Source organism: Arachis stenosperma, chromosome 6 (genome assembly GCF_014773155.1).
Source record: "Arachis stenosperma cultivar V10309 chromosome 6, arast.V10309.gnm1.PFL2, whole genome shotgun sequence".
Taxonomy (NCBI): domain Eukaryota; kingdom Viridiplantae; phylum Streptophyta; class Magnoliopsida; order Fabales; family Fabaceae; genus Arachis; species Arachis stenosperma.
In genome coordinates this window covers 131,426,653-131,452,189 of record NC_080382.1, presented here as the reverse complement: position 1 = coordinate 131,452,189, position 25,537 = coordinate 131,426,653, and the positions used below count along the sequence as shown (strand labels likewise).

Below are 25,537 nucleotides of genomic sequence, written 5' to 3'. Positions count from 1 at the left end.
TTTCTGAATTTTTAACTTGAAAACAAATAAATTTTTTACTAATTAAAAATATAAAATATCTATCACTTTCAAAACGTAAAACATCTCAAGTCTTTTTATTCAAAATATATAAAAATAAATAAATCTTTTAAAAAGAGTAAGATGTCTTACATTTTAAAATATGAAAAATATTTTTATTAATTAAAAATTTATTTATTTTCGAATTAAAAAGTCAGACATCCATTTCTCATTTTCTAAAAAAGTTGCGATATAGAATAAATAAAACTTTCTGATATGAATAACATTGTATTGGTAAAATCGATGCTTATTCTGAAATCGGCTAACATAAACAATACAAGGGAATAAAACAAGATTAATGGATGCATATACATTATTCTTTGTCATTTCTATTGGACAAATTCTGCCGCTATAAGTTCAAGATGAGAGATGCAACAGCTGCATTGATGTTTTATCTAGTTCAGTATATATAGTATAGCTCCACTATATATACATTACAATAATCTTTGACATACAAATTAAACATTATATTATATTGCACGCAAGATGAATCATAAGATGACTTGTTGGGTCCCTTTGTTAATAGCTTCAGTATGGCTAAGTTCAAGAATGAGCACGTTGGAGGGTCGTCATGTGTCAAATAGTTTTCATCCTCTTGTGAGTAATGATGATTCAGAAGGAACGAGATGGGCTGTGCTTGTCGCTGGTTCCAATGGGTTTGGAAATTATAGGCACCAAGCTGATATTTGCCATGCTTACCAAATAATGAAGAATGGTGGCCTTAAAGATGAAAATATCATTGTTTTCATGAGTGATGACATCGCCAATAATGAAGAAAACCCAAGGCCTGGTGTTATAATCAATCATCCCAATGGTTCAGATGTTTATAAAGGTGTTCCTAAGGTAAATACATAATATATCTATTTTACGTAGGTCGAGCAACTTTTATGATTAGTAGCCATTAAATAGCCATCAATAATGAGTTAATGGTGTAAGATTCATCTGAGATTTCATCCAATGGTTCACCTTTCTCTACTGGTTACATGCCGGCTAAAATTCCATAAAATTGCTAGCCCCATAGACTTTTCCTTTACGAAATTATGAATTTAAAAATAGAAATATTAATGATCTCTTGTTACAAGTTACAACTTATTACAAATAATTTTTATTCCATTAATATTTAAAAAAATTTAACTAAAACACAAACTTTAATTTTTACTTTTATTTTTTTATATATTTTATTTAAATTTAAATAATAACATGTTGTACCAACCAATTTAAATTAGTTGAGTTATAATCTGTCAGATTAAAAAATAAAAAATAATTTATCGTATTGTACAACTGATTTGTTATTATATTTCATTGGCTGAATATAAAATGTGATGTGCAACTGATTTATTTTTTTAGCTATATATATGTAAACTAATAACATTAGAATTTGTTAGTAAAACATAAGTAAATTAATCTGGATATATAGCTCGTTAGGGAATGAAATACTCTATATATATATATATATATATATATATAGATGTATGTATTGACACGTTCAATTACATCTGATTGTTTAAATGACTAGTAACAAAATTAATATAAAAATTAATTATTTTTACTAACATAATAATATATATAATTAAATATATATAAAATTATTTTATATTAATAATATATCAAAATTAATATATATATATATATATATATATATATATATATATATATTGAACCAATTTATAAACTAATGTGTTGAGCATATTTAAACTCGAATGTAGTAAATTAAAAAAAAAAAAAAAACAAACTCAAGTCATGAAAAGAATAACATTTCATACTCTCTCTTTCGTCTTTTTCGTTATGAGACAAAATGTTAGTTTAAGTTTTCAAATAAAAGCCGATACCTGAGAACTTATTCATGAGATGCTTGATTATTTTACAAATATATAACGAATGTATTTTGTTACTAAAATAGAAATATGATGATTTGAGCTTTGTAACTCTAAGGAAAACAATATTCAACAACTAAAATTGTTAATTAACATGCGAAAATCATATACTAATTCACACAACAACAAAAAGGCCAAAATTCAATTCTTGAAATTGTGAGACACTCCAATATAATATGATAATTGAATAGTACAAAGTATTCTTCAAATTAATTGATAAATAAAGATAACAATAAAATTGATCTCTTAATTTTTATTCATAATCAAAATAAATGGCCCCTCATTTAAGGAACCAAATTGATTGAAAACCTTTTGTGTCATATGTTCTTAGTCTGAGCTAATGATATACATACCACCGGTGGTGGAGCTTGAAATAAAATTTTGGAGACAAAAATTTAACATAAAATTTAATAATTATATTTATATCAAAATAAAATTTATAAATATAATTATTCTTTAAGTTTGTTACTAATAAGATAATAAATAAATAACTGTACAAAATAGAGGATAATTGTTAAGATACTTTTAATATAGACCCCATTTAAAATAAACTTGTCTAACTTTATCTCTCTGGTTTGGGTGATATTGCCAAATTTAAAGCCGTTTCTAAGGTCTCATTCGAAAGAATTAAGGTCAAACTCATCAGATGCAACTCTTTGAATTTTTGAAAGTTGTATCTCACTTTTTTCGTAATTCATTAAAGTAGAAAAACTATTTACAGGTGTTGATATTGTAAAAGTTATATGTTCTCCTTCTTGAATATTAGCATTCCTTTTAAAAAATGCATCAATTCTTTGATTTTTCATCATTATTTTGTATAAAAATTTGAATATATATCCTGTGAAATATGTAAAAAAAATTAGAAGGATAAATATTAAATTTTATAATATTTATTAATTTTTTTATTAATTTATATAAATATAATAATATCAATACTTATTGAATATTCTAATATTTTTTATCATATAAAAAATTAAATTAAATAAATAATAATATATAAAATAATATTAAATTAAATAAAAAATACCTAATTTTTTAGCAAAGCGTGCTTTTTATAATGAGAAGCAAAACAGCAAGCAGCAAAGAGTGTGTCTTTATAGTGTTTTTATAATGATGATTGATTTTTATTTTTTATTTTGTTAGATGATTTTGTGAAGCCAATAAAGACCCACTCTAAAACTAAAAATTATTATGCAATAAAAATATGAAATAAAAATTGAACTTAAATACTCTAAATTATAGTAAAGTATTTAAATCAATTCAACTACTCTTTATTTTTTGAAAAACTACTACTAATTTTTTTATAAAAAATTTAGAAGAGCCATGTCTCCATTGTCCTAATGAAACTCCGCCTCTGCATAGCACATGGTATTTAGTGTTCTATATATTAGTCTTTTGTTAATATCTTTTATTATGACTAATTTGATCAGTTTAAATATCGAAAGACCAATATAATTATTGTGTGAAAATTAAAAGACTAATTCAATTATTATCTCAACGTTGTAGGACTATACCGGAAATTACACAAGTGCGGAAAACTTATACGCCGTAATAAGTGGAAACCAAAGTGGTATTACCGGAGGCAGTGGTAAGATGCTGAATAGTGGTCCGAATGACACCATTTTTATTTACTATGCTGACCATGGTGGACCAGGCATCATTGGTAAGTATCACTAACACATATTATTTAATTCTTATTTAAACTTTATATTCATATATAGATATCTGAAGAGGAAGCTCTGTGTGTAGTTAAGCATGAATGCAAAAACACAAGACTCGTGCTTTAGAAGTAGTACAGATATTTTAGAGCATTAGTAATTTTTGGCTAACCGTTGTTAACCAATATATTAAACTTTTGATATGTTATTAGTTTGCAAACACAGAAAAAGTACTAAGATTTGCTGTACAAATATATTATACAAAATGATGAATAACATTCACATATAAATTATTATATTTTTTTTTACATCTCCTTCTAATATTATTGGCTACTTAACGAAACTATGAAAAGTACTTAGATATTCTAAATAAAAAAAATATTAAGAGTCCTAATAACTACCCATCTTTTTAATTATCATCTTAATTTTCAAATAAAAAATTTTAAATTCTTATCCTTTTTATATTTTTTAAAAAACATAGTATATATATATTTAAATTATTTACTCTTTTAAATATTAGAAGAATAATTAAGAGCGAAGATAAATTAAGTTAAGACTCTTAATCATTACTATTTATACTATATGAAATGCCGAATGTAGGATTTACGAAATCATTTCAGCTGCCAAATTTACGAATATGAGAATTGAATAAGTTGTTGAAAAATACAGCAGTTGAGTTAACAATTTAATTATTAATCCTTTTATATATTTTGTTCGAATTTAGAGCAGCGTAACTAAAACAAAAGTGTTATAATAAGGATGCTACTAAATTATTACTGAGATTTCTTTTCCACTTATTTTAAATATTTAATTTTAATCTATTATCAGTATAAAAATAATTTTATATATGTACATCAATTATATATATTCACATATATATTAACAAAAATAATTATTTTTTATATTAATAATATAAATAATTATCCAAAAAAATAGATATAATTAAATAACTACATAAAATATTTTATACCATATATCTATCAAAATTTAAACTCTTATTTTAGAACATAACTGTATTCCACTTTTCTGACTTTTCTCTCTCTTTCGATTATCTCATTATTACAACAAAATTACAAACCCTCTTTTAATACTATCATTGTCTATTGATCAGGTATGCCATTTGGGGATTTCGTCGTGGCCAATGATTTTATAAATGTATTGAAAAGCAAACATGCGGCTAACGCCTACAAAAAGATGGTCAGTTTTCTTGAACGTTGACTTAAATTCCACTTGTTATGCAAATGCTTATTATATACGTGTGTAAGATGTTGAATTCTTTATTAATATTTGAAAAAGTATAGGCTATCGACATATTATTTGTCAACTTATTACTAATAATAATTATTATATTATTATATCTTAAACACATTAAAAAATATATCTATAAAGATATTTTTATTAAATACAGTTATAAAAAAAATATTTTTTTAAGATACATCCACAAAGGTACTTTCATTAAATATAATTATAAATAAAAATTGACAGAAATTAGCAGAAATATCAAAAGTTAACAGAAATATTGTTGATAACGTAGCGGGGTTGTTAATATTTATACATGACTACTTGATTTAATTGGAAAAAAAAGGTAATATACTTGGAAGCATGCGAATCTGGGAGCATGTTCGAAGGGATTCTTCCAGAAAACATAAACATATACGTGACCACCGCTTCCAATGCAAATGAGAGCAGCTGGGGTTGTTACTGCCCTGGAGATCCCACCTATCCTCCTCCCCCCGAGTTTCAAACTTGCTTGGGAGATTCCTATAGCGTTTTATGGATGGAAGACAGGTCTGTATATATATATATATATAATAATTTAGCCACTAAATCAACTATTCGCATAGAATAATATACATTGAGAATAACTTAAACAATACATGTATTCATATATAAATACTATGTGATTTGATTAGGTGACTGATTTTTAGTTAAGAATTTATTGTTTTCCAAGTGGCTTCCCTTTATCTTTCGGCCAATAATCTCTCAATGATTCTTGGCTCAAGAATTATCTTTTTCATGCATAATATATATTAGTCACTAAATTAAGTAAATGCATTTGCGCATTTAGATATTTTATAACTGTTTATGCATTATTGAGTTACGGGTTCAAATCGAAACGATGTGTATGAAGAAAATATATTGGTTAAAATCCATGCACACTCCTAACTTTTGAAGTTCTGAATTTTATAAAATTTAGTAATTGTTGCTGGCGGTGAATATTTTAGGTAATAAAAGAATTATGTGAGAGAGTTTCGGAGAGTTTCATCTTAAATTTAGTTATATATTAACATTCTTGGCTATGTGAATTATATTTGGTGGCAGCGACAAAAATGATAGGACAAAAGAAACTTTGCAACAACAATATGAAACTGTAAGTCCCATGCCAATATATATTCTAACACTATATAAACTCATATTGAAATAATGTTGATACATGAAGATATATGTGTGTGATTGATGCACAGGTTCGCGAGAAAACATTAGATTGGGAGGCAAAAGGTTCTCATGTGATGCAATATGGAAACAAAAACTTCACCGATGATTTTCTAGTAACCTACATTGGTGCAACCGGAGTGAGTACCAGTACAAATGCATATTCTTCCTCTGCTACCCCGACAAAATTTGTCGACCAACGAGATGCACTTCTCCACTATCTTAGCCACAAGGTTGTCTTCTCTTTTTTTTTTTCTTATTTACGAAGAAAATTTCATACCCTAAGCTTTTAAAAAATGTTATAATTATTATTTTTGTGTGATTCCAGTTCAAAAACGCTCCAGAAGGATCAAAAGAAAGGATGGAAGCTCAAAAGGGGTTAATAGAAGAAATAGCTCAAAGGGAGCACGTGGACAATAGCGTGAAGGCCATTGCAGATCACTTGTTTGGAGAAGAATACAGAGCATCAGTGATCTCAAGTGTTCGTCCATCAGGCCAACCTCTTGTGGATGATTGGGATTGTTTTAAGAATTATGTAAGTGAACAAATAAATTATTTGATTTAAACTATATACTGATGTGATCCAATAAACATTAGTCTTTTGAATTGATAAATTGATTGTGCTTTCTGCTTCTTTATGTATACTATTTTATGCAGATAAAAATTTATGAGAGTTATTGTGGTGCCCTGTCAACGTATGGAAGGAAATACACCAGGGCCATTGCTAACATATGCAATGCTGGCGTTTCTCAAGAGAAAATGGCTGCAGCATCTTCTCTAGCTTGCCCCTAGGGGAATTATTGGTTCTTCATGATAAATTTCTCACTGGTTATTAACAATGTAATAATGAATATGTTTATGAACTAAATAATGGAGCTTACACAAACTATGTAATAAGACCAGTGGCTAGATTTTCCTAGTAGTTTCCTTACTTTGCCTCGTTTGTGCCTTGTTTTAAAAACTACTCTTTCTGTTGTTGCTAAATATGCCCCCTAATAGAAGGAAGTTATTTGCTTGCCTTTCATATTGCTTCTTTGTTAGATTTTCATTTTCTATTAGCACATCAAATCTCGTTATGTTCTTGAAAACAATTCATATATGTACATAGATTATAACGGTTTTGTCAAATCTATTTCAACGCATAACCTCCCAAATTTTCCTCTGCTTTGTGTTTCAGTGTTTAATTTGTGTCCACCCTGAGGACCAATTGATGAGTCTCCAAATTTGTTTAGAAAATGGTAGTCATAGAACTCATCAATCGGCAGGACCTTTCTAAGTGTGTTTTCCCTGAACATTTTTAATCGCGTTTTTCATCCAATCTTCTTCTCTAGCTACTATGGATCATTTTCGTTGGTTAATGGGAGGCCTTGCTAGTGGCAAATTCTCCATGGAGTTTCTGTTAGAGCAATTAGAAAGATTTATAGTTCTAAAATTTAATAGAGAGGGTCACCAAACTAATTTTTTTCAAAAGTTTAAGTTAATAAAGGAACGTAAAATCAATAGTTGTATTTCTAATATTTTCTTTTTTTAAAGCATGATTTTTTTTGAATTTGTTTAATTTTTTTTATATTTTTTTTTATTTTATACTATTTGTGTCACTTTTAGAATTGAATTCTAAATCTTTTGTAAATAAAATTCTGAAACTACATATTAAAATCACTTTTTAAAAAACTTAAACTAATGGAAAAAAAATATATAAATAATTATATATATGATAGAGAGAGTATTTCTATGGGTTGTCGGCAACTTGCCGTCACTTTAAGTAGTCAGTGTTTGGAGACCAACACTTTCGGTTGTAGGCCAGTAGTCTTGAATGCTAACTCAGGTTGGATTGAGAATGGTAAAGCTAAAGTAGAAAATTTCTATAAAAATACTAAAAATATCTTCTTTTAAAGAGTATCTGTTATGATGTTATGGGACATTTTTATTAAACTGATTAATAATTCATTTTTTAATAAATCAGAATAAAATCAATTTATTATAGCAACAATAATAAATTTAATTATTTACATTATAATTATTAGATTCGATTTGATTCGATTAATTTATACAATCTAAACCAAATCATATTTAAATTTTTTAATAAAAAACAAATATATTCCTAATTTTTGTTTAAAAAAAAAACAAAAAAATGATCCAATACGTTTTAGTTATTTTAACCAGATTTAATAACAATTAAATTTATTGTTATTATTATAAAAAATTAATTTTATTTTAATTTATTAAAAAATTTAAAAATAACTAATTCATTAATACGTTTAATAATAATAGATGTCTTTATAAAAGAAACATTTTAAACGTATTTACGAGAACATCCTCCAATGCATAATTAAACAATCATGCGTCACCCAAATAAATAAATAAATAAATAAAAGTCTAAGGTGTAGATTATGCTACGTAACACATTACGTTAAATCAACAATCTTCACCTTTTGAATATAATAAAGTCAAAGTGAATTTTTAGCCTAATTTTTTTGAATATTACAATCGAAATCGAAAGAGTGTAATATATTAATATCATACTAATTTAATATAATATACTGATATAAGAATTTTTAATGTCATAAGAAATAGTAACTTACATTTCAGAAAGAAATAAAAAAAGAGAAAGTCTAGGGGCCAGTAGATTTTGTGGTTTTTAGCCATCAATTAGCCATCAATAATATTTTTAATGGTGTGAGATTACATCTAAGGATGTAGAATCATTCAATTTCTTTTTAATAGTTAAGTACTGGCCAGAATTTAACAAAAGTGCTAGCTCCCTAGCACTTCTCATAAAAAAATTGTGAAAATAAGATTAACGATTTTAAGTAAGACAAAATTTTTTTCAGAATTTCTACAACCATAAAATTCATTACTCTCATTTTCTAAGTTGATTCTAGCTATTGATTGTTAATCCAAAGTTTTCTAATTGTTGTTCCTCTTCACTCAAATCGTTGGTAATGATTTTAAACAAATCCACATTTCTTTAAAACCAATTATAAATCTCATAGTTAGACATTACACACTTAAAATTTTATTTATACGTATTACACAACTGTAATAAACATATCAAAAATAATTAGCGGAACTTTTACTTGAGTTATTTGAGATAAGATGTCATGTTTTCATGGAATTTTTTCGGAGCAATACTGCAACAATAATTAGTATAATTTATTATTTTTTATTAATAATTAATTAATTATATTTAAAAATATTAACTAAAAGCATAATATTAAACTACTAACTAAAAATACTAATTAATATAAATTAAAATTGCACGTTCCTAAACTTTTTCTTTTACTATTTCATTCATATTCCTCTATTCTTAATTTCTGTTTTAACCCAATAACTTTCATTCTTATTTTTAATACAATTATTATAAGAAATTTATAATAACCATATGGCGGCTTACATCTTTTTAAGAATAATCTTAGTGCATGACAAGAGCTATTATACAGGAATTTTATATTTAAATTTGACTAGTGTCACTTTCAACTTCATAATAACAGGTTCCAATTAGTACTTTAATAATGAATTGTTAAAAATAAACAAGAAATATTATATTTCAATAATTATATATATTATTATTAATTGATGAAGTAATTACATATGTATTTTATATGTTATTTTTCATATTTAAGAAATTATAATTTATATATTAACACATTTATTTTAATTTTAACAATTTACAAATTGTAAATTCCAATTTTATCCCAAAAATAACAAAGATTATTAAATTTATTTTAGAAGAATTATAATATTAATATGGCTTTTTGAATATACCTTTTTATTTTTAATTAGATAGAAAAATGAATATGATGGGAAAAAAAATCAATAAACACAATAAATATATAATATGTTCAAAAACGATAAATGTATATTTTAAGATGTACCAAAAATTAGTGTAAGTATCATATCTCATTTTATAACGGAGTAGGCGGTAGCACTGTTTTTTTTTTTTTTTTTTTTTTTTTCATTTGTGTGATACATATGAAGAACCCGTGGGATAAGGCATAATTTTATAAACAACATTTCAACAAAGGAAAGCTCCCCAGTTCCACCACCGAAGGCACAAAATTTTCTATTTGAACACTAATATTGACAGCGTTCTTATTAGGAATAGTGCCTACCACAGTCTATGAACTTCTCAATTTTCATTCCCTCTTCACAAATCGTCCCTGCAGAATGCACCAACATATATTCAATTTTACGTGAAAAGTATCTAAATAATTCAGTTCAAATAATGGAAATCAACGACCATACAAGAAACAATGAGACCAGATATATATTGTTTTTTTAAGAACTTCTTTTGGTAGGCTTAGAATTGTCTTAAGAGTATTTAAAAATTAAAATTGATTTTGTTAATTTGATGTTGTTTGGTTTCTACTTAAATCGGAATTGAGTTTTCGTAACAAGATTCATTTGTCAATTTAAGTAACATTTCTATTTGAAAAAGTCTAGAAAGCTAACACTTTTATTAAATTTGGCTAGTACTTAACTAACAGGACAAAAGTAAATAATTCTATACCATTAATTTCATACCATTAAAACCACTAATAATGACTAATTGACGGCTACAAATCTCAAAATCTGCTGACTCTCTTATGGCAAGTGCTAAAAAAGAAAGGCTCTCTGAGATATCAGAGTGATAATTTTCCAGTCTTTGATGAGTTCAACATGTTAACAAAGTAGAGAAATATTTTTTTAATTAATTTCACATATTTATCATTGTACGGATAATAAACATCTTCTCAAAAGATTAAACTGAATTTGGAGTTCACCAAGAATCAAACTCTTGACCTTTCAGATCCAGCGTTTTAATACCATGTCATGATACCACTCATACCAAAAACTTCAGCTGGTGGGAAAAGGTATCACTAATGATTATATCTCTAATACTTTATAAATCTCCATTATATATATTGTACAAGTATTCCATTGACTCCTCATACTTTCTCATTTATTTTTGAACAATGCTAGGGAGCCAACAACTTTTGTGATTATTAGCCATCAATAATGATTTGATGGTGTGAGATTGGTGTGAGATTTCATCTAATGACTCACATTTCTCTACTGGTTACATGCTGGCCAAAATTCAATACCCCTAGACTTTTCCTTTATTTTTTATGAAAGATGTTTCAATAAACAACTACATATGAAATTCCTCGGGATTATATTAATCACCAGTGGGGACTTAAAATCTCTTTTCTCCGATATTTTCGCACCGTGGCATTCTATTATATTGGAGTTTCAAGTGCTGATATTGAGGATTCAGTAGAACTAAATTGCAGGGAATTTAGGGTGTGTTTGTTTTTCATTAAACATCTAAATTAGTTTTTTATTGAATTTCAGATCCAATATTTTTATCCTTAAATAATTTTTTCTTTTTTCTAGAAGTCCGAAAATTATTCACACCACATTGAATAATCTCTTTTTCGTTTTCAATATGCATATTAGACAAATATTTTTTTGAATTATTATAAAATAATTAAATCTAAAAAATTATTATTATAAGACAAATTCGTTCTTTTTGTAGAAGAATCAATTTATCTCGAAAGAGTAATAAATTTGTTTTGGAAGACAAAGTATCTGATCTAAAATTTTTTGAAGAGCAAAGTGTTTATTTTTTGTCTTTTATTTCTTTAAAAATTAATTTTAATCATTATAGTTAAAATTAAATGTAATTTTTTTTATTATATAAGTAGATGTTAGGACAATTTACCATAATAAATAAACTGCCTTCCAATATTACCAGATTATACAATATGCAAAACGGATACCAAAATACATTTTTTTCATAAAATAGGTAAATCGCGACAGGAAACCGCGGTTTACGTTCTAGGAAAAAAAAGGCATAATCCGCGATAGGGGTGTCGCGGTTTATATGTAAATGAGTAATGTGCATAAACCGCAACAGGGGTCTAACGGTTTATGCGTTAATGAGCAGTGTGCAGAAACAAAAAACAAACTAAGTCCGTGGTAAATGAAAACATACGTAACACACACATAAGTCCATGGAAATAAACTAAGTATCATCACATAATACAAAGACAAAACAGACATACATATGTATCATAAAATAAACTATGTATAGACATACATAGGTATCATCAATGGATACATAAGTATAATACAAAGACAACACAGACATACATATGTATCATAAAATAAACTATGTATGTTTGATTTGTCGTGTACTTTTGTAATATATGATGATACTTAGTTTATTTCCATAGACTTATGTGTGTTATGTATGTTTTCATTTACCATGGATTTAGTTTGTTTTATGTTTCTGCACACTGCTCATTAACGCATAAACCGCTGACCCTGTCGCAATTTATGCACACTACTCATTCACACATAAACCACGACACTCCTATCGCGGTTTATGTGTATTTGTAAACCGTGGGTCCCTGTCACCGTTTACATGGTTTATGGGAAAAAAGTATTTTGGTATCTATTTTGCATATTGTGTAATCTGGTAATATTGGAAGGCAATTTATTTATTATGGTAAATTGTCCTAGATGTTACTTTAAAATAAAGGGTAGTTTTGTAAATTTTGTTTTCGAATCACTCATATTTTAAAAAATTTTATGTGTATTTTTAGCTGAAATGACTGATAATCTAAAATAAAGGGAATATTTATTGTTTTAAGAAAATTGATAAATTAAAAAATTAATGCATTTAGGATGTAAATGTATCATCAAATATTAACTTACCGACGGACACTGATATCTTGGCACGAAAGCGAAAAAGTCAGCAAAAAGTTTCGAAAACGAAAATTTTTTTTTGTCCCAACTACTTCATGCTCTTCATGTGAGTATCAGAAGTTCATAACCATGTCATGAAACTAATGTTATGCCTTTTAATGTCGAATATGTTTCTATTTTTTATTATTATTTTTGATTTTGATATTGATATTCTTTTCAAATTGTATATTTTCGTTTAAATAAAATTACTTTTTTGGCATTTTGTAATGGTATAATTATTTATTGAGGAAACTGTATAAGAAAAGGCAATACACCACGACTAACACCCATAGGCTACCAGTTTTTATATCCAACTAGAGCTAACTAGTTAAAAAATAAGAGGTCTTTTATATAAGAAAAAAATAATTTTTTTATTCTAATTTTTTAAATTTTAAAACTAAAAATACAAATAATAAATTTAACTTGCCTTAAATTGTAGTTGGCTCTCTAGATTTTTTTATAAACGACAGAACAATTAGATATAGATACAAAGATACAGAAAATTGTATTTGACGGTGAGACACAATTTATATTTTCATTTTTTTTTTATTATCATTATCAAATTTTTAATTATATTTTTTATCATTGTAGTTTTTATTTTAAATTTTGTGTGAAAAAAATGAAGATAAATCGAATTTTATTTTTTGTTCTATTTTGTATTCAATCTATCACCAATTCTTTTTATTCTATTTTCAGTGTGTTGGCATTTTCTCAAAATCAAATACAGCCATAGTAAACTGGTACTGAAATTCATAAAGGAATGAATTTGATCTTCCCAACTAAAAAAAAAACTTTAGATGTAACAGGATAGAATATTTTGTGGATTAAATGGAGTAAATTACCTTCATCCGAGGCCGCTTCTCAGCATTGAGCTTGCGGACTTCATAACGGATCCTCTTAGAGAAGAGCCTGTTCTGTCTCTTCTCTTTGTATCTCTGCACGCTTGCCTCTCTCTGTCCCACCTTTAACCCCATTTCTTCCGTTGTCGTCCTGTTCTCTCCACCAATTTCCGGTACAACCCATGTGTTCCCAATGCCATCATTACTCCCACACCCATCACCTCCAATCTGCACAAAACATAACATTCAACTTAGCCACGAAATTTTCATGTGGAGACACTCCTTTCCTCTAGTAGTCTTTATTCTTTAGCTATTTAATTGTGCATAAATAATAAAACACCTACTTATGAAATACATTATCGTTTATTTTAAGCTACCAGCCTACCATTTTTGGTCACTATATCTTGCATATATGTTCTTTTTGGACGTTTTTCTTTTACTCGGTAATAATGAACCACAGAGATCTGATTAATATCCGACCTCTCCAACTAAGTAACACCACCCATACTATGGAGCTATATATTTATACGTATCCCAAATTCTCAACCCAATATTTTAGATGATCCAAATTAGAGCAATCACATGAGCAAATAAACATCTCTCTCTCCCCCCCCTCCTTTAGAGTGATCTTACCTATGCACATTCTCATAGATCCTATCCACAATAAAAATATAGAAGATATATACATGCTAACAAATAATGTCGTCACAGCTTAACATGTAAAATTGAGTTTTTATTTTATAATACATATATCTAATGAATTTGACAATATTAGAAATTTAATAAATCAAATAGTTTTTTATTTGTAAGAATCATGAGTTAAGTTATTCTCTCGTTAAATTTTGAGTTACTAAGTTTAGTTATATTAAAAAAATCATTTGTTAAGTAAACTATTTGTGACTTGTTAAAAACTAGAATAAGATTTAAAGAAAATAGAGTTAAGTGATGGTAAATTACATTATTGGGAAGAAGAGCATTATAGAAGAGAGCATCATTGTGGAAATCAGGGACAGTCTGTGGGGCCTCCCCTGCAATGTAAAGGGAGCCCTTATCAGACCAAGCATTCAATATCCCCTCATGATCCAGCTTCAATGACAACAACCCAAACGACGTCGTTCCGCAATAACTCGTTACTTCCTCCATCGTCTCCTTCTTCTCCACCACTTCTGAGTAACACACCCACCTCTCTTCTTCGCTCCCCTCTTCCTCCCTCCTCCTCATCGCTTTCCGAACCAGGCACCCTCCGTCGCCGCCCACACCCGCCGCCGGAGAGAACGACCCCTCCTCCGACATCGCCGTCGAAGTCGTCGCGGTACTGTCGTCTTCCAGCAGGCCGTTGAGGGTGGCGCCGCCGTCGGAGCTGAAGAGCAACGCCACGGAGTTGTTCTCCTCCTGCATGTCTTTATCGTCGACCGTGTTTTGCGGATGCAGAGGGAAGAGGTTCAGCTGTGGCTGTTTCTCATCTTTGTTATTCTTTTTTATGAGGCGGAGACTGAGGTACTTTGGCTTTCTGGTTTTGGTTCTGTTTCTGCGACGTAGTGGTTTAAGAGATGCGGTGGTAGTAGAAGAAGAAGAAGTTAAAGAAGGAGACAGTTTATTTGTTCGTTTTCTGGTTTTCCTCATACTTGGTTCTTTCTTTTGGGTTTCTACTGAAGGAGGAGGGCTATTCTTGTTACACATCACTCCCTCACTGCTCACTATTTGGAAGCAGAGTGAAGGAAGGGGGAGTAGAAAATAAAAGTGATAAAAAAGGGTGAGACTTTCTTGTGTGGGAGCGTGGGAAAGACATTGACTCATCAGGGGATGATGTGACGTGTGGCCTGATTGACACGTGTTCTCTTGTGATTGGGTGAGAATGTGGATTCCATTGTTATCTGGATTTCGTTCTATTAAGAGATGAGGTGATACACATTTGGTTACTTTGGCGTCTCTCATTGGCACTTCAGATTACTCCTTTCTCCGTTACGCTTTTTGGAGCCTTTCTTTTACCACCAAAAAACGTGTTAAATTATGAAGGTGGTACGGTTTGATGTCTTATTTATAAATAATTAATAGAATAATTCAGATGAATAAATAGTTTAAAATTAAAAATTACATAAATATCTTACATATAAATAGGCCATTATATAAATCGAATTAACTTATGTTGATTGATATTATTTGCATATAAATTGAATCAACTAATTTTATAATAATTTTTTAACTTTAAAAATTTCGTAAGAATTTTTTAAATGCTAATGAGTTAAAATATGATTGTTAATGAATTTTTAGAAGAGTTATTTGTAACCAAGTTTAACTAACTAAGTTACTCCAAGTTCTCTTTTTTTTTCGTGTTTTTTGTTTTTTTTGTATTTTTTTTATCATCGTTCTTTTATTACTGCTATTATTGTATTTTTTTTTCTTTTCTTTTTAGTGATTTTATAGTATTATATATTTTTTTCTTTTTCAATTTTTTCTTATTTTTATTTTTGTTAAAAGAGAAAAACAAGAATGTAAAAAAAAATAAAACAAGAATTTGTTAACATACACTTGCTCTGTGCTTGTTTTGAATTGAGTTTATTTATGTGTCGTCATCATTAAGTAATTTTGATGCATTTTGAATTTAAATAAGGTGTAATTTTGGTCTAAACTTATTTTGAATTGAGTTTTTTTGTGTGTCGTCATCATTAAAAAATTTTAGTGCTTTCTGAATTTGAACTGTTATACGTGTAAGAAGAAAACGATGACGACGATAATAACGATAACAATAACGATAATAATAATAATAATAATAATGACGGATGAGGAGGAGAAAAGAGAAAATCGAAAAAATTCAAATAGAAAAAGAAAGAGGATGAGATGGATGTGGTGGTGTGGTGATGGTAATGATGACAATAACGAAAGAGAAAGAAGAAGAAGAAGTAGCAACATCAGTGGGAGGAAGAGGAGGAACGCGAAGAAAAAGGAGAAGAAACGCGAAGGAAAATGAGAAAAAGAAGAAGTGCGTGATTTGGAAAACGATTATAATAATTTAGTTGGACTTTGTTAAGTATTTTGCTTGGTGTAGAGCTTTATTTTTTAAAAAAAATCGTTTATTATTTCGTTTTAAATTTATAAGTTTGTAAAAATAAGATTTTTTAGAATTTGAACGAAAACATAATATTTGAATTTTTATTTTTATTCGTTTTAATTTTTTTATATTTTATTTAAATTTAAACGGAAGTATTTTTTATTGACATTTATATTATAAAATTAATGTTAATTTAAAAGTAGAAAATGCCATAAGTAGTAAATTCAATTAAGCTGATTCGATTTACTATGTATATATTGTACTAGTAGTAAATCAAATATTGCTATTTGTTGTGTTGCATTTTAATTTAACTTTAGTTGATTCGATTTGTATGTAAATAACATAAATCAAAACAAGTTGATTCGATTTACATAAATGTGTTCCGGATAGATCATATAACATATTTGTATTTACTACATCTATATAATTTTCAATTCCAAACTATTTATTCATGTAATAAATGACCTTAGTTAATATTTAATTTAAAAATATAAATAATAAATTAGTTTCTAAGATTTTAAAAATAAAAAATAAATATATTTTTTAAAAATATATAAAACAAATTTTATTGCAGTCTTCGTAATTATTATAAAAAAATAAAATATTTTTATTATAAAATTTAGTGATTTTATACCAACTAAATTTTATTTATTTACTTTTAATTAAAATTTAGAAAAATTAAAAACTAAATTTTGCTCTAATTTTTATGTATATTTTAAATAATTATTCAAATATTTTTTATAAAAATTCAAATAAAATATAATATAGACAAATCTTATCCAAATCAATATATATCATTTGTATCATCTTTGGAACCATTTTCTCTTTATTTACTATCTTTTATGTTTCTTCAAAACCTTCAAGAATGGCTTTTTAAAATTTTTTTTTCCTTCATAAAATATGAACTCATATAATTTTATTGAGTTAAATTTTAAAATGGTGACTGAACTTGCAATCGATCCTTAGTTTTGTCTTTCATTTTGTAATTATTCTTAAATTTATTCTTGAACTTAACAAAAGTGACTCACAGTCATTCCAGATATTTTTCAATAAATATTACAGAATGATGATATATTTAAAAGGATGTCACGGTAGACAACCAACAACTATATTATGTGACACATACAATTTTTTAATCCAATTTAATTTCTATTGTTAGTTTATAACTCTAATCCCAATTTGAGCTCAAGAAACTCTCTTGCACCAATAGAAGCCGTTTCACTCATTTCCTCCACTATTGTTAAGGGAGTTTAGAAAGATTGATGATGGGAGAAGGTAGCAACGTAGTTGATAGCTCCAACAATCGACGCTACGAGGAAAGTTGTGGGTGGAGAACGACCAGAAATAGCCATAAACGACTTTTAGAGAGATGTAAGTGTGGTAGTCGACCCATCCTCAAATAGTCAGGAGCAGATGCAAATTTAGGGAGGCTATTTTTCGGTTGTCTAAACTATAATGTAAGTGTGTTTTGTTAATTTAGCTAGGTTAGTATTGTTGCTTATTTGATATGTCATTTGTTCTCCATGGTTTTTTAATGTGGTTGCAGAGTGTTGATAAGAGGTGGTGTGGTCTTTTTATTTGAACTGATAAATTTGAAGATGAAAAAAAATTAATGATAAAGCAGATCCTAATTTTAAAATAGATGAATGAAGGTTGAAATTTATCTGAAAGATTGGGAGTTTGAAATATGATGTTAGGGACTTAATATTGACATAATGGTGAAGTCAAATTTGGCTAATATTGATTGAAAAATTCTAAATGTGAGCAATTATATATCTTACTTGTATGTGTGAAGACATGAATACCATTGTCTTTTATGCTTTGTTTTTTTTTATTAATGTTCGTTTGAAAATGTAATTTCAATCTAGAAGGAGAATTAAATTATAAAACAATAATAAAAAGAAATCACCATTATCACAATCAAGTATCTTGAATCTATCCTGTGTGATTTTACACACCACCAAAGAAACATAACATGCCATATAAAGTAAATAAAAGATTTTGGTAATAGAGACTTCATGTTTATAGTATACATAGACCAATTCATTATTTTTTTTCAATATAAAAGCACATCTCCAGGTATTCGACGTCAGTATTGAATTCTCTTAAACCAGTCTCTAAACAGTCTCTTTGGAACCAGCCACCAATAACATTCTACTTTATTATATTCAAGTTGTTTGTAGTAGTCTCTAATAAAAAACATATCCAGTATGTCCGAATCAAGCCTGGACATCTCAAAAGTATGATCCCTAGAATATGATACAATACCATTCACATTTGTCAAAAAAGTTCCTTCATAGTGATACACAATAGTAATTACAGCCATCTACAAACAATAATTGATAATTAACTAAGAACGTATAACTAATCCAAACCCTAACCTAACATTAAGTCTAACAACATATATAAAAGAAAATGAAGAAGAGACTTTGTATGAGACAGAGGAATAATGACATTAATGTGTCAAAAGTTAAAACCCTTCTTAATATCCCAAACAACGTTGTCTTAGTTCTATTTGAGCCCAAAAAAAAAACGACAATGTTTATAAGTCTTATGTGGCTTCTAGCGTGACCTATGTCCAACCATGTCATCAATCCGTCGCCAGAAAATATTTCAGGGACGATTATGACTCACTTTTATTAAGTTTAGGAACAAATTTGAGACAACTACAAAATTAGAGACGAAATTTAAGATTCAATTGGGAGACTACTTTAAAATTTTATTCTATTTTTAGTCTTCTCAAGTCTTGGATAAAGTTTCTAACTTTCTAACTTGTTAGAAAGAGTTGAACATGATTCAAGTCATTTTCTCATGCACGTTATTTCAAACTTAACATGTTTATGTGAAAAAGGAAAACAAACGATAATCTCTTTTCAAAGCATTAATGTATGTTGTGTCTATAGTTTCTAAGCATTAACGAAAACCTCTTATAGTTTTACATGAGTTATTTTTTTAATTTCTAAGGATGAGATTCTTGAAAAATATGTTGTATTTGCAAAAAGAAGTTCAAAATAAGGAAAGGGTTTATAAATCAAATCATGGTGAAAATTTTGTAAATTCAAATTTTGAAATTTTTTATTAAAAAAAAGATATTTTTTAAATTTCTTACTTCCTAAATTAATAATAGTATTATTTTAGATAACTTATAAATATCAAAATTATATAATTTTTTATTACAAGGGAATACTTTGCATTAAAAAAACTGTTCATCTCAAATCGATGTGAAGTTTATTACTTTTTTAAATAATTTCACTTTTGAGAGAGTACATATAAAACATCTCCTTAGATTTGAAGATAAGAAGCACTTCAATCATGTTTTGAAGGTGACCAAAGCTTTGTATAAACTGAAGTAGAGACATGAGAAAGGCTATCATAAAATTTTAATACGTTTGAAAGTAAATTTGAACTATTAGTCTATCTTAGGAATAGAGAAGTTGTGATTCTATTAACTCATTAGTGGACGTGCCAACAAGTTAGTCATTTACAAATATTTCTCTCTTCACTACATACAAAAAATTTTAATGATAAACAACTTTTTGAAGAGAAACGTAGGAAAAAATGTAGAAATTTTATCATAATAAATATAAAAAATTGTTAAAAAAATACAAATTTTAAAAAGAAAAAATGCAAAATACAAAAATTTATTAACAATAAATATAAAAATTTTATTATGATAAATACATAATTTTTTTAAGTAAAATAAACTTCTTGAAGAAAAATGAATAAAAAATAAAAAAATTTATTGACAATAAATACAAAAATTTTACGATGATAAATACATAATTCTATTATAAGAACAGCGATTAACACACATAATAAAAATTTATTTTCTCAAATTAGCATTCCAACCTTTTAAATTCTAATTTTCAAACTTTTTTTTTTATCAAATGACTTGTAACATTGTTAGGAACTAACATAATATATTTTTGTTAATTTCAATGACATAATTGATACAATTGAGATTTCAATAACTATTTTAGTGCATATGACCAATTTCAATGGTTAATAAAAGTATCATCCAAAATTACGAAAATCAAATCAATAATTAAATAAATCATTCAAGGGAATAAAAGAACCCAACAATAAAAATAACACAAATATCTAATATATGCTAGGAAATCAAGAGGGAGTCCAGCCAACTCCTGCCAACTCTGTAATGGACTGGACTCCCAAGCCCAATTCAACAAAAAATTATTCCCCAATTACCTAGTATTTACCCTAATATTTTAAAATTTATCATTTTAGCCCGCTACTTTTTACTACCACGGTTTATCACCTCCCACCTCAATCCCATCGATGAGCATCCCCCAACGGCGGCGCATCACCCTCCCGACCTAGCACCCTACGTCATCGCTAGCGTCTTCAACAACCACTATCTGCGCCGTGTAGTCCGCCGATAGTGGCAACAGCACCATCAGATGCGAGTCTGACCCTATTCTACTTCGCTGTCGCAGGTTCGTCTTCACTGTTGGCTCGGTCGAAGATGCACATCGTGCACCAGTCAACGCCTCCGCGTGAAGGCCAACAGCGGTTTCTGGATGCACGGACCCATCTCCTCGAGTTAAGTCGCTTGCTGCTACTCCACAACCTCCTCAGGCGGCTGTAACAAGTAAATAGATGGGTATGATTTTGTTTGACAGTGAATGTTACTAATCTATGCTAGGGATCATGAACTTTGGTGGTAGTCGATGTGATTTAATTTTGCTAATTTACTGTATGCTGTTGAATTGCTGTAATTAAAAATTGGATAGTGTTAAAATTAGGATTGGATGTTGCAATTGTTAGAGATTGGATGTTGCTGTTATTAGGGGTTGGATATTGTAATTGTTAGAGAATGGATGTTTCTGATTTGTTCTAAGGTTCAGATACTAGGATTGGTGTTCATATGACATGTTCTTTGATTTTGCTGAATTACTGGACGTTTTTGTTAAGTAATTTTAGATGTTTGAGTGTATGAGTTGAACTTAATTTTTCATGTTACTGGTTTTGTGTGATTTCTGGATTTCTTCCTTGTGGATTGGGAGTTTCAAAAAAAAAAGTTAGTTATAAGTAAGGTTATTTTATTTCAAATTGAACTTGGGTTTGAATGTGGTCATTTAAAATTGTATGTAGCCTCAAAAAGTCATTTTTTGGACAGATTTGTTGGAGTTTTAACTTGTTCTGTTGGTAGCTATGAGATGATTATCCAATTAGAAAACTGTATGATTTTTTTTATTAGAGATTGGATGTTTTTTCAATTATACGATAGGTCTTTCCCATTCAAAAAGTTTATATTATTGGTCTTTTGTTTGATTTGTTGGGTTGGATTCTGCTTGCACATGCTACATTAGTTTTTTTTATGTAGTTTGGGAGTTAGGAAAAAAATTGGATTAGATTTAGTTTAATTTTATTTGTTAATCTGTGCTAGGATTCAGGAATTGTAGTTGTAGTCGATGTGATTTGATTTTGCTAAATTGTTGGATGCGGCTGAATTGCTGTAATTAGAGATTGGATATTGCTGAAATTAGAGATTGGATGTTGCTGTTATTTGGAGTTTTGGAATGAAGGCAAGGATCTGCTATATTGGGATCAGGTCAATTTAACAATACTATTATAATTAACTTACATTTCATTCAAACTAATCACTTTATCGCTTTTAAATCTCTCACTAACAACCAATTTTGCCATTCAGGACACCCTGAAGGAGTTTTAAAAGAAAATAATGCTCGAAATAGATTTGGGTCCTAAGAATTCATTCATTGAGCAAGCTCTGAAGGCATTGGACGACCATCTTGTACGCCGCAACCAACCCAGAAACAAGCGTAAGGAGGTAAGAACCCCCTTCACAGCACCGAGTACGAAAACCATGCTACAGCAAGCGGAGTTACCTACAAAAATGCCTTGCAAGGGAGAAAGACAACAGAAGAAGAAGGATGCCTAGAGAATTCATGATAATGTATACATGGGATGCCGTCACCATTTGAGACACTTTTGATACATTTTTCTTTTTCTTTTTTAAATCCTACTCGATTTGTGTTTCAGTGTATGTAACTGATTGTTTTTGCAAAGATCTAAGTGGATGTTATTTCTGTTAAGTATCGGGATGTTCCTTTTGCATACTAAATAGATGTTACTTTATACATTTTTTGAGTTTTTTTTGTGTTGCAGTTGTGGATGTCGTATTTCTTTTAGAATTACATGGCCATTTTTTTTAAAATCCTACTCAGCATGTTTCTTCGTGTAGGTACCTGATTGTTTTTGCAAAGATCTAAGTAGATGTTACTTCTGTTAAGTATCAAGATGTTCTTTTTTCATACTAAATGGATGCTACTTTATACATTTTTCGAGTTTTCTTGTGTGCAATTGTGGATGTCTGTATTTCTTTAAGAATTGCATGGGCTTTTTTTTTAATCCTACTCGGCATGTTTCTCCGTGTAAGTACTTGATTATTTTTGTAAATATCTAAGTGGATGTTACTTCTATCAAGCAGTAGGATGTTCCTTTTTCATACTAAATGGATGTTACTTTATACTTTTTTCGAGTTTTCGTATTGCAGTTGTGGATATTTGTATTTCTTTAAGAATTGCATGGGCTTTTTTTTAAATCCTACTCGACATGTTTCTCAGCAGGGTGTTCCTTTTTCATACTAAATAAATATTATTTTAATAGAAGCTATGTGAATGACAAATCAAAAAAATAAAACCAAAATACAAGGAACATCATACGCATGTTAATCAATGATGATTTTTTCTAATAGAATTATTAACAACAATGATTTGTCTGAACCAACTGCAATTTAACTAATAATAATCACACAACTTTTGACATCATTGATTCTTCTATTTTGATGATGGAATCAAAATTGTTCACAATAAATAGTATTTGCTTCTTGTTACTTCTTCAACATGAAATAAAAAGAAACAAAACAAGCCTTCGTTGTATCTTCAATGTGAAAGTATCAAGAAAGATCTAAAAGATGCCAATGTAAATAAGCACTTTCTATAAATCTAGCTCTTGTTGTTATGCTTGATCAATTCTGTGATGCTTAATTGCTCAGGAAGGCACAACAATAGAGCATGTAATCAAGCTTTTACTGGTTTTCGATTATGGAGGTGTGGCGTAAATGGTGCCTAATTTATTTTACAAGAATTTACAAGCTTTATGAAGATTCAACTTCCCTCATTTTTAGCTGCAAGTTTCTTTACAAATTTAGCATTACACTTTTACGTCTCTTGGTTGTTCCATTATATCTTTTATCCTCAACATCTGTAGGCTAAGCAGCTCATGCATTTTTGCTTCAGCTACACAATAAAAACAATGAATCTTAGTAGTTAATTAGTTTCAACCAATTGCAATTGTATCATATAAAAGTCAGTTTACCTTGGTCTATTGACAAGTTAATAGCAATTTCCTTAACTCAAGAATACACCCTTTTTGTATACATGTACCAAACCTATTCCAGACCGATAAGGTTCTGATCTATATATCTGACTTGCATATAGGAGCAAAATCAGCTACATAAACAAAGAACTTATAGCAGTTCATAGAATTATGAGCAAAATATGAAACCACATGGAGCGTTAGCCCATTTTACCTTGCAGTAAAACTCAACTTAATTATGGAAAATAAAGCAACAAGGGTTGAATTTTAAACCAATTTATCAGAGCCTTTAATACCATCTCAATAACTGACCTTTGTGACAAATTAGGCTATTTGATGGACAAGTAGAAGCACTTACAGAAGTTATTTAAAACCAGCCTTTTTAACAAATCTGCATCCATTATGTTTTCAGCAGAAATCAAAGTATTTAACCATATTCAGTACTATATTAGTAATTATGCAAAGTTAACTAGTACATTTATGTAAATAGATAAACAAAAACAATAAAATCATCCATTTACAAGGGATAAGAGCAACTTTAAAGTTGATTTGCATAACGTGTAGTCTAAAGATGATGCTAATGCAATCACTGCAACTAATCTGGATTATTTTTCTTCACAAGCTAGAATGAAATGATAAAACATGCTAATAATAAATTTGATATCTAATAAGAAACTGAATGAAGGTATTCCTAGTCAACCCAACATTGGGATAGAGATAACTTTACAGCCATACATAAACAAAGAATATGTTAACAAAGTAAAAGATATAATTGTTAATACTAGGCAGAAGAAAGTGATTGCAAAAGATATAATTATTAATAACTGTCAACATAATAAACATGAGCAATCAATATATAGCTTTCAAACATTATAAGAAGTCACCTCACCGCAGCAAGAACATCTTGGGAGCGATGTTGTACTAGCGGGGTTGCGGCGGTGATGGGAAGGAGCGGTGATTTGTGAACCACGAGGGAAGGAAGGCTGCGAAGGTGACTTGCGAATCGCAAGGGAAGAAGGGCTATGGCGGTGGTGGCGGCGCCGCAATCACATGAGATCGGTGATGCTATGCTGAAAGGGTTGCGAATCGCGACGAGGATGGCGCTGTGGTGGTCGGCGGCGCTTCGAATCGCGATGAGAAGGACCCTGCGGTGGTAGACGACACTGCGAATTGCGAGAGAGGCGCTAAGGTGGTTAGAAGTAGTGCAAAACGTGAGGGACCACAATGGGGAAGAGGATTGACACGGGATCAATTGTTTTTTTTTTAATCCTTATAATTCAAATTGTTAATTAATGCTAATTATTTAGATTTTTTAAAATAACAAATATTAATTATAGTTGTTTAAAAAATTAGCTTGTTTGATTTGTCTACCTATACTTTTCCATAAGAATAATGTGGAAGCACTCACAATACAATATGGCAGTAACTATGAGCAAGCAAATATATCAACTAAAGTAACAACAATAACATACCGATATTTTAACATGGAAAACTCCCTCAATGTGAGAGGTAAGAACCATGAATCACCAAGACAAA

General features: G+C 28.8%; 2 protein-coding genes across 2 annotated transcripts; one reads left to right on the top strand and one right to left on the bottom strand.

Moving 5' to 3' along the window:
• The first annotated feature begins 475 nt into the window (after positions 1-475).
• Positions 476-7,034, top strand: LOC130935302 (vacuolar-processing enzyme-like). The gene is made up of 8 exons (XM_057864994.1): positions 476-900; positions 3,438-3,594; positions 4,701-4,786; positions 5,175-5,377; positions 5,912-5,960; positions 6,055-6,255; positions 6,351-6,557; positions 6,680-7,034. The coding sequence occupies exons 1-8, from the start codon at positions 544-546 to the stop codon at positions 6,812-6,814; spliced, it is 1,395 nt and encodes a 464-aa protein (XP_057720977.1). The 5' UTR covers positions 476-543; the 3' UTR covers positions 6,815-7,034.
• Positions 7,035-9,934: 2,900 nt separating this feature from the next.
• Positions 9,935-15,332, bottom strand: LOC130933380 (zinc finger protein CONSTANS-LIKE 7). The gene is made up of 3 exons (XM_057862979.1): positions 14,551-15,332; positions 13,597-13,821; positions 9,935-10,182 (listed from the first exon to the last, which is right to left on the bottom strand). The coding sequence occupies exons 1-3, from the start codon at positions 15,271-15,273 to the stop codon at positions 10,159-10,161; spliced, it is 972 nt and encodes a 323-aa protein (XP_057718962.1). The 5' UTR covers positions 15,274-15,332; the 3' UTR covers positions 9,935-10,158.
• Positions 15,333-25,537: the final 10,205 nt, after the last annotated feature.